The sequence below is a fragment of the Diadema antillarum genome, unplaced genomic scaffold, assembly GCF_040938485.1.
Source record: "Diadema antillarum isolate AM-2024a unplaced genomic scaffold, OU_Dant_1.0 seq00000136_RagTag, whole genome shotgun sequence".
Taxonomy (NCBI): Eukaryota; Metazoa; Echinodermata; class Echinoidea; order Diadematoida; family Diadematidae; genus Diadema; species Diadema antillarum.
Window position 1 is genome coordinate 2,135,778 of NW_027271213.1, and position 14,159 is coordinate 2,149,936.

General features: G+C 37.4%; 1 protein-coding gene across 1 annotated transcript in view; it reads right to left on the reverse strand.

Annotated features, from left to right (window-relative positions):
- Positions 1 to 14,159, reverse strand: part of LOC139727618 (uncharacterized) — a 116,059-nt gene that overhangs the window by 24,644 nt on the left and 77,256 nt on the right. Inside the window, exons 8-9 of the mRNA XM_071638601.1 lie at positions 7,972 to 8,083; positions 6,908 to 7,153 (exon numbers count right to left, since the gene is read on the reverse strand). Of these exons, the coding sequence (XP_071494702.1) occupies positions 6,908 to 7,153; positions 7,972 to 8,083 (358 nt within the window). The remainder of the gene's footprint in view (positions 1 to 6,907; positions 7,154 to 7,971; positions 8,084 to 14,159) is intronic.

Here is a 14,159-nt window from a genome sequence, read left to right on the forward strand (position 1 = left end):
ATCCGTGGACTAAGTTCAAACTACCTGTGTGAATTCCAGCTAATAACTTCATTATCAACACTCTGTTAAGTTTAGAGGGCATAGAAACTTCTACCAGAAATACAGATATCATCCCACATTTCATTGTATCAATCATTATCATAATTCCATACTGCCAAATCAAAGCAACATGTTAGTATGCATGCGGTTTGATGCTCTGCTCTGCAAATGTCAATATTATGCAATATGTGCGAATATCAGCATTTACCTGCTCATGAGAGAAAGAAATGAAATGAAAATGTGTGATCTGTGTCAACAAGGTCTATCAGTATACAGCAAATACAGTATAGTGACTCCATGGGGGATCGCAAGTAAGTGCACACATTAAGCCGCAAATAGGAAGAAATATTTCTTTGTTTTCTTTTCTAATTATGTTTTTGATGTACTGAAGGGCAAAGTAGGGAATTTCATCTGTTGTGACACCTTCATGATGACATTTATACCAGCAGCATATTAATGGCGCATTAACTAGTACTACTATTTAGTTTTTGTCTTCCTCTTTTTCTTTAACACTCCAAAGCAATCTACAGTTGTACTTGCATATTCTACTATCTTCACTATTCATGGTTCTACATATGACTTTCATTTAATATTCCTCCACGGCTTTTACATAATTCTTCATTTGTTTATTTCTTTATTCACTTTCTTCAGATATTCACTAATAGTTCCAAACATATACTTTCATATATTGTTATATTACATTTTCGTTGTTGTTGTTTTGTAATTGTATTGAAAAGAAATATGTGATCTTGGAAATTAATATGTGATTTTAAATGAAATTTCAATTTGATTTATTCATTTAATCATTTATCTATTCATTCAATCATTTATAAATGTATGTATTTATTTCTTCATTCATTTATGTATTTATTGATTTATTTACTTATTATCATATTTGTTAATATTAATATTCATTCATTCATTAACTTATTCATTGCTGCTTTCTGTAATAACAAACCGAGGGAAAGACGTTGTTGTCACAACAAAATCATCACAGTGCCCTCTTAGCAACAGCAGCCATACACCTAATTACAACCCCCCACACGGAAAAAGAGTTGATTATTCAGGGAAATCAAATAAAAGAACAACAAGAGAAAAGAAAAACAGTAGTAAAGGAATGGGAAACAAGTAGTCACAAAACTAATGTCAAAACTTTAACCCGTTGAGGACGAGTCTCGAGTACATACTCGGGCAGGGGTCTATGGGAAATGCATTTTGTAGCCCGTCCTCAACGGGTTAAGAACCGAATAATATCATACAATGGGGGTTCTCATGTTGACTATAGGGCCTGAGAAGGCTTGTAGGAAATTAGCATGCTTCACCTAACCTTGTTTTCCTCTATACATCCACTGAAATATACAGACCCACACAAAAACAAAAGTTTTTCAATAGAACATCCTTACATCTAATTTCTTGTTGATTTGTCTTTAGGACTCCTAGACCATACATACAATTGTAGCCCTGTAACAAGCACCTAGCAACATTTTGCAAGCACGATAAAAAAGCCCTGGGAAAACAAAACTGTACCTTCCCCTGGGCATACACGGTACATTAGCAACACTATCCACCATGTGACTACAGTGTGTAGCAACTTACAGGATTTTCTTTCACACCATAATTGATAACGTCACAGGGTCTGTAGTACTTTTCACTGCTTTCACTAATTTTCACTGGATGTTGTGGTTGGTGTTGATCAGTCATTGTGACGCACATACTATTCACATCTTTTCTTTTTGGAAAATTTTAGAAATATAGCGGTGGTACCCTTATTGCATCACACTTTTTTTGTACTTACCTTTCATACTGTCATTTTCTGTTTAAATTGTTCAATAGACATATAATCAGGAAGTAATCATTATGGAACTAAAACCCCCATGAAAAGTTTTTTAGGTGACTATGTGCAAAAGGTACAAAGTGTGTCCACATTAGATTTTAACTGTAAATGTCAATAGAACCAGGGGAGAAAATCCCAAATCCAACTGTAATCATAAGAATTAAAAGTGTTCCTCCACACATTAAGGTTTTGTTGTCCCCCCCCCCCCCCCCCCATCACCTTATTGATAGCAACTGCATGTTATGCTTATGACATTAATGTCACGCATTGCATTATCTTATGAAAAGTTTAATGGAATATAATAAAATGAAAAAAAAAATTGTTGATAGACAGTAGTGACACAATTATACACATCACCAGTAGAAAAGCAAAATAAGGACAACGCAATCATTTGATAATCAGATGAAAAATGTAACTCTCCATTTTTTGGTCAGTGCATAGCACTGTACCCAACGAAGATGTGCAGTAATGTCTTATCACAGCTGGCAAACTCAGAAAAATTATTTTACAAAAAATGTGCATATGCACTAAATAAAGACTTCATACCCCCCCCCCCCCCCCCCCCCCCACCCACCACCACACACACACGCAACTGTTCCAATAATGAGCATATCTTTGGTGGTCAGTCATGCACTTTTTATGTAAATAAAAGAAAATATTTCAACTATACTATCCAGTCACCCCCACAAATATTCAAGAAAGAGGATGTACACAACCAATTTTGGTGACATATGGGTGGCGGGCATACAGAATTGAATTTGCAATTTAGAGTCATTTTTTTTTAAATTGAATTCCATGTGATAATCATAGGAGAATTTTAGATGAAAACAAAATAAGAATCTTATTTTGTCCCCAAATGAATTGCAAATTTGTTCTCTCTTTCCTCATTTCTACCCTCCCATATCATTTTGCATGACGTCTTTCAACAGTCTTGGAGAGTCCATTGAATGTGGCAGGGTGCTTCCGCAGATAACAAAATCATGTCTGTTCAATCGAATTAGACGAGACGTTGCTGAGAAAATTTCTAATAGACGGAGAGAGAAAAAATGACTTATTCTAGTCCAAATCCCTAAATGTCAGCCTCTGCTCTCTCCTCTTTGTACTGAGTGAAAAAACTGTAGATAGCCTGGGCCCCGTCTTATAAAACTTGCGGTGGAAATCAATTTCCATCCTCCTGAAAGTTGAAAGTAATCGTAAGTTATGATTAATTCAATCATAACTTCCTTATGAGGTGGATTTGCAATCAATCGTAAAGTTACAATTGATTTGGGGACTTATGGTTGATTTGAACCAGTCATAACTCTTGAAAAGATGGAGCCCTGAAGGGCATTTCCTGAAGTGTTTTGTCCAACAAATTTGTCGGACAAATTTGCTCTCAGCCAATCAGATGCAAGGATTTCAGTAGCTTAGAACAATTTGTCAGATAAAAATATCAGACAAAACAATAATCTATTCATGATCTGCCCCTCTGATCAGTCTGCTTAAACAGAGTCTGCAAAATATATTGGGTAACTAGCCATTATATCAAAGGCTGAATGCAGACAATAAAGACTAATTTGCCTAATCATATGAATCTTTTTAAAGTTTGTTAATAGGTGTAATCTTTTTAATGTGAATACAGGATAAATACTGTACATATACATATATGTTAAGTCAAGGTGCATACATGCAAACTCATATTGAAATCATCTAGAGTAGTGCATCAGGCATTTTTTTTTAAAGAAAAAAAATAGAGGATATAACATAATTCATCAAAATTAAGAAAATATCAAGTATAACAAAAGTCAAATTTGTTATATAATATATCATCATAAAGAGTCATTCCAACTTATAATACAGGTTATCCTGTTAGTTACTTTAGTGGTGCATTTACTTCATATATTACTTTGGATTGCATTATAATAAAGAATCTTTAATATGAAGATGTATACCTTGAAGAAGTTTGGATTTTGAATCTCGAAGAATATAAGTTCGTCATCCTATGACAGAATAATCACAATCAAGTCATTTCAAAATTTGCTTTTTTTTTCATGGTAAATACTGACAAATTCACAACAGTCCATGCTATGCCATCATTGGATTCCACATCCTTGTAATATCATGCTCACATTCACTTTCTTTATGAAAAAGACATTTAATAGTATAATGATATCACTTCTAGAGCAATTTGTTGTCCTGTTGAATATAAATGGCCTTCTGAATATGAATTATGAACTTTTATCATAAGGTTTCCATTGAAAATTGATTCATTAAACATTACAGAAGTTCAACTTGGCCAAAAAGTAGTACATGTACTTTTAGAATAAATGGCATACACACACTATTTGTAAAGAAAAAACACTGTGTCATTTCTGGATGAAATTGTCAAATATGTAAATATTTGCTTTTTCAAAAACAGATGTTTTGTAAACATCAGGTAAGAACAAGGAGGTTAAATTCTACTAAGTGCTGTACACAAGACACTGTGCACACAAGACACTGTGCTTACACATTCATGCATTGTGGTGAGATTAACACATTCATTACCAATACACATACACCGTATAATTGACTAGATTAACACATTCACTATCAATACACATACACTGTATAATTGACTATGTGTTGGGACGGATTTCTACACTGACATGCATTGTTGTTACACCTGGTGTAAAGTCAACATTTGTACACCAGATTCTAGGAGTCACCACAACTAACAAGCAACAGAGAAGATTTCTTCTTAAAGGTGTGCTGTATGAAATGTCGAAATGAATAGTAGTTTCCCTTCATGAAAAGTGAACACTGCATACTAGTATGTACCTGTAAAGGTACAACAGGTAACTACTATTCCGCTTGCTGCGATCCAAAATGACTGCCTATTAACAGGCAACTAAAGTTGATGGTTGGGCAAGTACATTGTGAATCGTTTTGGTGGTGGTTGGGCAACTCTTATCTTAATCAATACACTCTGCATTTGCCTGGGGGGGAAAAATGAAGAAGGATCGCTCACACCGCAAAATGAAGCAAACGCACGTGTTCATCTTCAGAAAATGTAGAGGGAGAGGAATGAGACAGAATGAGCAAGAAAAGGAGGGAAAGAAAGCAGCTAGAAAAACATATGGCAATCATCAAAGTCTATGTCATTCTTTGCTTCCGGTGTGGACGCAACTTTTCGATCTGGGTAACCAGTTCCATCATCCGCTTGCCCAAATAGCCATCTCGAGAAAAGGATCTTTATTGTGTAGCCCTACGCAGAGCATAAGAGAGCTGCATGGAGCTGCAGTTGGTGGGAATTCCCGGGGCGGGAGAAGTTGAGCAAGAATGAGCCGATTGCAGACCTCCCAACCTTTCTGACTGAAAATATAGGGATTGATTTGGCTCAAAAACAGGAAAGAAAGAGCAGATCCCATAGAAGTGTGTAGTAAAACAATCAAGGAAAAATAGGAAACTCCTATCGAAACAAAGAGTTGGCAATGGTCAGAATTCAGATTCTTTCTTCCAAATTCAGAATGGTTGGGATGTCTGCGATTGCAATGTTTTATCGATGCTTGTTGTTATCAGCTGCACATGGCACAATTAACCCGTTGAGGACGAGTCCCGAGTATACTCGGGCAAGTGTCTATGGGAAATGCGTGTTGTATCAAAATCAGTCCGTCCTCAATGGGTTAAGATCACTGGATGTACTGGATGTGTAATGTGGTGATGGATGAGAGTAAAGGGGGGGGGCAAAGAAGGGTGGGGAGGGCGGCAGAGAGGGGCAGGGCGGGGACACTTTGAGGAGCAAAGCTGGCCTGGTTGCCTCTGACAAAATCTTCCCCTCATAGTGACTTTAATACTAACACGGCAACTGCCTATGCAAGCCACAGCAAGCTTCTGAATTTCTACCTGTTGCCATGGTATTCTGCAGCGTAATCATAAAGCTGAAAGTGTGTTCACACATGTATGCAGGGCTCGACATTAGCAGAGGCTCGATGGCCCAGGGCCATAAAATAATTGATGGTGGGCCACCAGATTTCAAAAAAGGCCATCCTTTGATGGCCCAACCAGGCAACTAAATTTCCAAATTAATTCCTCTGTTTTCTTTTATTTCAGGCCACCACACCTTCATATTCATAGATTTCAGTAGCCCAAACGGGCCACAATAGAAAGCACTTAGTGTCGAGCCCTGGTTTATGAATATGTCTGAGTGAAGGATCTGAAATTAATGAGGGTGGGCGTGACGAAATGGCATGAGGCTCGGACAGGTGGCTCTGCTAGTAATGACTTAGCCAAATGATGTTGGGTGAGGGGAGGTACACACATCGGGTGAAGTTGGGAGACAAGGATTATCCCTTTCAAAACTATTAAGGGTACTTTGCATTGGGACAGGAGCGTGTACTCTTAAATTTGGGGTCACCAATCAAAAAGTAAAGATTTTTCTCTGTTAAGGAACTTCAGCTTGCCGATGGAAAATACTTTTCAGCATAATTCTGTTTTTTTATTCTATGTCTAGTGAGATAACTGAAATATTAGTGATGGCAAGTTGGCTGTTTTGAAGCAGGGGAGCAGTAACAGTACAGGTTCATATTAGCTTTCCTCTTTTCTCTTTTACGATTCGTATGACTGGCACAGTTTGAGTGGTTTGAGACACCCTGCAATTTACTGCTTATCACTCAAAGTGAATCTACAGACAAAATGGGGTCAAATATCAAGTAAGATTTCAAGTGTATGGATCTTGCTATCTCACACCTGGGATATCAAATTATTGTGTGGGTGGGGCAACCCTTCCATTTCGGATTACTGTTGGTTGAGAATTTATTTGAATTTTGGCTCATATATTTGAAGTGTTGCTCAATGTTTACCACTACACAAAATGCATCCATCATAACAGAAAAAAAAAACATGATGCGCAGAAATCTGAAGATGCTTCAAGGAGTGCTTTATCAATGTGCTTTCTGTCATCCACCGCAATGCTCGCAGGATTATTATTTTTTTTGCCATTTCTCTCTGCAGCTGCACAAATTGCTCAGCATTCCATGCCAAAGAGAGAAGGAAAATTGGTTCACCGATACATACATGATCAGTCACCTTAGTAAACGGGTCGACGTCGACCAGCGTCGGCGTCTGGATGGGGCTCTGCGTGGGCGTCACCCCGTCCTCCTCCTCTTCCTCCTCCTCGTCGCCGGCGTCGATGAAGTCGATGTGGTTGTCGTTGGGCTTGAAGGTCCGCGCCGTGTCGTTGACGAACTTCTGCTGCCGCTTCTCCTTCTGTTGCGACGCCCTCTCAGCCAGATACTTCGCCTCCTCGTCCTCCGTGCTCGGCTGCAAGGGGAGGAGAGTTATGGAGAGTTGCTATGGTAACAAGTGAATATCAGACTTTTTTCAGGGTCCTATCTAAATGAATTCACTGAAAATCAATAGTACTGTTTCCCCCTCCATCGTGAAGAAGTTTCCAGCTTTATTACTCTGAGGACAGCCTACAGGTCTGCGAGGTGAGAAGAGTCATGGAGCGTTGCTATGGTACATTGTGTGTTGGAATTTTTTCAAGGTCTACTTCAGGTGAATTCACTGGAAATCAATATTTATGTTTCTCTCTCCATTGTAAAGATGTTTCCAGCTTTATCACTCTGAGGATAGGTCTCAACTACTTATACCTCTATACTATACCAGCTCAATATGAAAGGAATCTAATTTTGGGGGTTGCAACCTATAATTATTATCTACAAAAGGTGTAAACTGTAAAAAGTAGTACTGGTAATTCAAATTTGAAGCAGACTGGACTAGAAAAAAAGAAAGAAAAAAAGAGTGACTTATACTATACATGTATAGCAGGAGTTCCTACACTTAGTAAGCATTCATGCCCTCAGTATATGTTCACACAACAGATAAAACAAAATATGGTGTATCATCGCACAACCACATAAAAACAGTAACCTATGGGAAGTTACACATTAGCCTATGTGTTTCATCGAATATGCTCTTATATTGCACATAAAAATAAAGCGGACAAAAATATGCATTTTAATGCGCCACTTTTAAATGCCTTATGTACATTGATAAAGATAATGCAATTTATCTTCCTTTCTTCTGTCAGTTTCTCCATGATCTTTTCCCCCCTCCCCTTTACATCGACACTCTACCTCTGATGACGACCATCTTTTGTCCCCTTCCAGGTAGCCTGAGTCGGCCATTTTGATTCCGGTGCCCAGCTCCCGTATCTTGTGGTTGAACAGTGAGATTTCATCTGCCATGCTGGTGAAGAAAGAACCACATAAAATGCATACCTAATCAGACGCAGTGACAAGAAACCTTAAATATCAATATTTTCCAAACTGACATTTGAGAACAAAAAATGAACTGTTATTCAGAAAGAAATCAATACATTTGGGGAATAAAAGGGATGACTTCATTCAGGATAAGAATTTTAAAAAAAAAATGAAATAATTCTCTACAAAAGTAAGCATTTGATCTGGGTCTTGTTAAGTTTATGCCTTTAACTACTCGTATACAATAATAATAATGTGGGAGGTGTATGTGTAGCTCAAATTTACAGTAACAAAAGCATCAAATCATCAGCTAGTACAAAAGCCAGTACTGTTGAATTCAAATACCACTAATGCTAAAGAAACACAGAATATCAGGTCTAGGCTTTATCAAAGCAAGCAAAATATAGCAACGCCTATCACAAAACAGTCACTGATTTTATTGTTAACAAATTCACAGTATGTGCTTTAGGTGTACACAACAACACACTTGGATTTAGACCAATCATAAAACACCAACATGCCACAGTAAAATCTCTTTGAATTCCATTTCCAACATATTCCTGAAATAGAAATAACAATATCAGCTGCATGCACGATATAGAACCATTACCAATGCAAAGATTGAACAAGGACCAAATAAACTTTTTGCTGGCTTTGGCAGAAAAAAAAAAGATAAACAAATAAACATTGTTAAGTTATTTCTTTTATACAATTTTAGAAAGTTAAGTAAAAAAATTAATGAACAAAATAAAATGAAAAAAAAACCTCACCAGAGGTTGACATAAAATCAAGTTTTTAACAATAAGGTCACATAGAAATCTTCTATAGATATGATTAATTCAGTTATGATCATCAGTCAAATATACTAAATGATATTACAATGTATGTACAGTATATGTTTGTGGGCGATTTATTATGGGCATTCTATGAAGGTGTTTGTGAATCTACTGTGTAGCTGTGTTTTCAAACTAGTTCAATGTAAGTGTACACTCTCAATAAGTCTATCAAAATATTCTCATAGCAGTTATATGCCATTTGGTTTTACATAAGGTTTATTCTCTTCCCTGCCTAGTTTTATATACTTTGGCTCCATAATCTCTTCCCAAAAACAAGACAAATACCCAAATCCAAATCAAAAGGTTGAAAGCTTTGTCCAAGCCCTTTAACCTCTACTCCAAGTCTCAATCTTGATCTTCAAGCGATAACTACCAGTTGGGTTATATCATTCAGAAAACAAAACAAAACAAAAAACGGAGGAAAAATGTAAAGACCAAATGGCAAGTAACTTGCACTTAAAAAAAATAATATACGATATTGGATCTGTTGATTTGTAATGAGGGTGAAGATATTATAATGTACAGGTGCAATGTATGAATCATAAATGTCAAAAAGATAAAGTATACAATGTACTTCAATTCATGTTACTACATGATGTGGTCTAATGATGATCTAAAATCAACATCAAAGATTTTGGCACAGATGAATTTGATGATCTTCATTTTTTCATGTCAGTTATATGTGAATCGATGTATGTTAGACTGTAAAAGGAGAAGGATTGTTGAAGACCAGTATCTCATGCATGGCACTGAGCAATGCTTGGAGATCGTGTTATCGAGATGACTCAAATTCCAAAGATGGTACAGGTGGGAATACTAAATCCTGTGCAAGTTGAGTTTTAAGGGGAAAGTTCCCCAAAATATACATGAATGCAGCAATATTAACAGAACACATTACTGAAGCATCTATAGAGGAAAATGGGACAATTTGTTCAAAAGTTATGAAATTTTAAAGTTTTGGTGCTGTCAATGCTGGATGAGAAGACTTCAATAGTTTGTGATGTCACTGCATATTATCATAACAATATGAAAATGTAAAGGCAATTCCACATTTTTTTTTCTTTCTTTTTGTGGTACACATTTCTTTGACTTGTTTCTGACATATCATGTTAAGGGTAGTGTTATTAGTTCTGGGCCCCGTTTTATCAAAAGATAAAATCAATTTTAAATTTCCTTACCACACAGGCTGCCACAGACTTACAGTTGAAACCAATTATATAATCAATCTTAACTCTTCATAAAACAGGGCCCTGGTTTAAAGTCTCTCGATGGGCAACTTGCAAAGCCATGGTATCACTACCTATATCTTATTTAAATACATGGTTACTATTAATACCCACTCTTTTGTAAAACTGAGAAATTTTCAAAATGCCATCACTTTCATATTCCAAGTCTGATGATACCTCTTTCACATCATTTGTTTGATCTTATTCCATTTTCAATGCCGACTTGAGCAGGGTGTGAAATTGTATGTTAAAATGCTGAGAAGGTTATTACTTAAGAGCACAAGTTTGGATTACAAACATGCGACAGACATCTGTAAGAGGACTCTAAGACTCAAATGCGTATGAGAGAGGCTTTCATCGTGGTTGTTTTTTTTTTTTTTTGGGGGGGGGGGGGGGTGGGTAGTTTTCCCAGGGTGATAGTGCCAAGTAAAATATCAATCAGTCAAGAACAAATACCAATCTCGAGACATTCCAGATGAATTGCGCCGACTCTCTTTTTTCGGCCATGCTAATTACAGCCCAGCATGAGTGCAGGATAATTGCTTGTACGGCGTCTTTGAAGAGCAAAACATAATGTGCAATACGATAGACGAGCTGCCCGCAGTATGTCAGAGGAACCCACATACCAAAGCATGCACTGAACATTTTCCACCTCATACGTCCGCGATGTCCCCGCAGTAAACTAGCATAGCAACCCATACACCGAGCACTCCTGTACATTTTTTTTCCCTTACTTCACACATCTGAATTACGCAGGCAATAGCTACTATAACACCATGACTGCTATAGCAACAACAGTTTTTAGACACATGCAATTCCACAAACCTCATTTTGTGAACAAAATAAAGAGAAGGCACGGGGTAAGGTAGGCAGGTTGATGTGCATCTTGTGTAATGAATGAAATTGAGGGACTTTAACTTTGATATATGATAAAATAACTCAAAAGTTTGCCACTTTCTGCTATAAATACAGACAGGGCCAACAAGCATGTGATACATGTGCAATGTTCTGTGTAGCATGAAATTTCAACCACTGCAACTCTAATGGATAATAAACCATTGAAAAATGTTTGCCATCCTGTAAGAATATTAAATTATAAAACAAACATTCCAATGAGCAGCATCTAAATTGGCAAGTATTCCTTCATGACTGGAAATTAACATTAAAAACTGGTTTAAAAAGGGGGAGAGTTATTTCTACAGATACTGAGGTCAAGACAACATAACCAGCGGTAAACATAACATATGAGCAACACTGAATCGAATGTCAAATGCTTCTGCCAGATAAGAGACGAGAATGTTTCTCCAGGGGCTATTTAATAAATCAGTGTAAACATGATGGGGCACAAATCCGCAAAATGAAGTAATTAGTTGTACTGCTTTGCAATTTACACGGGCTTTGCGTTTTGACACAGCAGGTTTTCAATTTCAATTTCTTGGTCTGACTTAGGGGAGCCCCGTGCTGCCGAACTTCTTTTTTTTTTTTTTTTTCTTTTTACATGTGGGCCATCCCCCAGGAGGTAAAATGAGCATCAATTAAATCCAAATTCTGTCGAATTATTCCAGCCCTGATTGGGGGTCATACGCCAGCATAACTCTTTCTAACCCTGCCTCAGCCTGCATAGTCTACACAAACCAGACTCGTATCAATTGCACAATTGTAAACATGAGCATCTGCATTGTGAACTGGTCTACATTATGTATTAAAGCCAAGATCTACATGTTCTACAGCGTGGTATCTACAGCGTTGGGGGGGGGGGGGGGGGGGGGGGGAGAGATGAGGACCAGAAAAGGCTATTTTATACAATGGATCCTTCTGTTTCATAATTTGTAGTATTACAAGCTTGGTACAATGCTAGTAGCAAGGTAGATATCAAAACACAGCTTAATTCCTTTGTGCCTTGTGGAATGATGTACCACACTCACACGATCCTGGTGGTATGAATATCATCAATCTCACATATGTCTTTAAAGTTTAAGTTTCTCTTCTGAAAGGGTTCCTGGTGGTATGAATATCATCAATCTCACATATGTCTTTAAGTTTCTCTTCTGAAAGGGTTCCTGACAGTACAGCATGAGCTTAGCGGAAGTTCATAAATCATATTTTTATTACTACATAGCTTATCACAACTCTATATCCAGCCACAGGGAGTCACACCCACTTACGATGTATTTCATAACAACATGTTAGCAGCCAAAACTGAGCAAAGTGCAGCGCAGGTAGGCCCTACATATGGGTGGGAGCTAACTCCTTTCATCGCCATATGAATGTAAATTTGCACATTTGTACAATGTTATCCCTGCACAGCGAGGATGTGAGATACAAAGGGTTAAAGGGGAAGTTTGTGTAAGCCCTATCATTTTCTTCAAATTGTTCCTCTGCTGTTATATCACAAATTGCCGCATGAAGTCTCCCCCTCCCCCCCCCCCCCCCCCCTCCCAGAAGACTGGAACACTCATTTAATTAACAAAACTTTTGTTTATTAATATGTTCATTCCCAACTTTGCTCTGACTTCCCTCATGTTTTAACAGAGTATTTCATAAAGTACTATACAATCCCGCATTCTAACATTATCCATACATATCATGTTAAGGTAACCTTCCCCTTTAACACACAGCTTGAGACAATGGCTATGCATCAGAAGCATGTGGTAAAATGTCTCCGCGCCGAGCCGCGCTGCGCCTCGTCGAATTATTGCACATTGTGAGTCCATCGCCGATGACGACGCTCTCTCTCGCTGTCTCGTCTGAGAAAACATCGGGGCAGATGGGTTTCACGGCGAGCATGACGAGCCAACCATAAGCGATTAGCGCTATGGTGTCGCAGACTAAAGGCAGGGGGTGGTTCAGGTTATTATTTTCATTAAGGAGGGATCTTTAGATGCTGTTGGAATTGTCTCATAGCTAACTTCTTTTCATCATCAAATCACTTATGGATTATTGTCGTGATGGTGGCAAGGGCACTTTTGTGTCAACTCTATCATGAATATTGTTGTACTTATTCCTGTTATCAACATCAATGTAATTAGATTGTTAATATTATTATTATTATTATTATTGCTATTATTATAATCATCATCATCATTATTACCATTATTATTATTATTATTATTGTTATTATTATAATCATCATCATCATTATTACCATTATTATTATTATCATCATCATCATCATTTAATATTTAATACCATTATTATTATTATTATTAATATCACTATCATTATTACCTCCCTCAAGGGAGGAGGTTATGTTTTCATCAGCATTGGTTTCTTTGTTGGTTGGTTTGTTCGAGAGACAAAGGTAGGAACATAAAACATACATACTGTTTGTCATCTGAGCCATAGCACAACACTGACAATAAATATTCCTACCCCTTACTTCATGGTCTCTATTTCCTAATGATTGTACTTTTATATCTTGTTTTGAATTTATCCCAAATCGTAAAAAAAGCATACAAATTCATATCAATAAAATTGTTAATCTGCTTCCTACAAGTAATTTTGAGGAACAAATAATATGCTAATAAAACAAGAAGTTGTCAATCAAATTCTGTCTTGACTGCAGATATCATATGTACATAGAATGTCAAGGGCATTGCAGGGATGTCGGCTGTGAGAGAGTTTAATGCATTGGCTGAAGGAAGTGTTAGTGAGTCTCCAGTGCAGAGACTAATCCCGAGGCTCTGATGGTTTTCCATGCTGGAAGTGAACTAGATGGGTTGGCAGGAAGGGTAAGAGACTGAGGGGGTTTCAGACTGTTAGAAAAACTTGTTTGGGAAGGTGTCTTGACAATCCTTCCAAGCTCATGCCAATGGAGGTTATTTGTGTTGTGTCAGGAGGTCCTGAGGACGGACAGTCAACTGTCCGAAACGTTGAGTCCTTTCTCCTTGCTCCATACTCTTCTCTGGTTCACAGTCCCTTTTAGGACTACCACACTCTCTAGAAATAATACTCTCGCTCACTCTCCTTTCTCACTTCTTTCTCTCCTATCATCTCATAT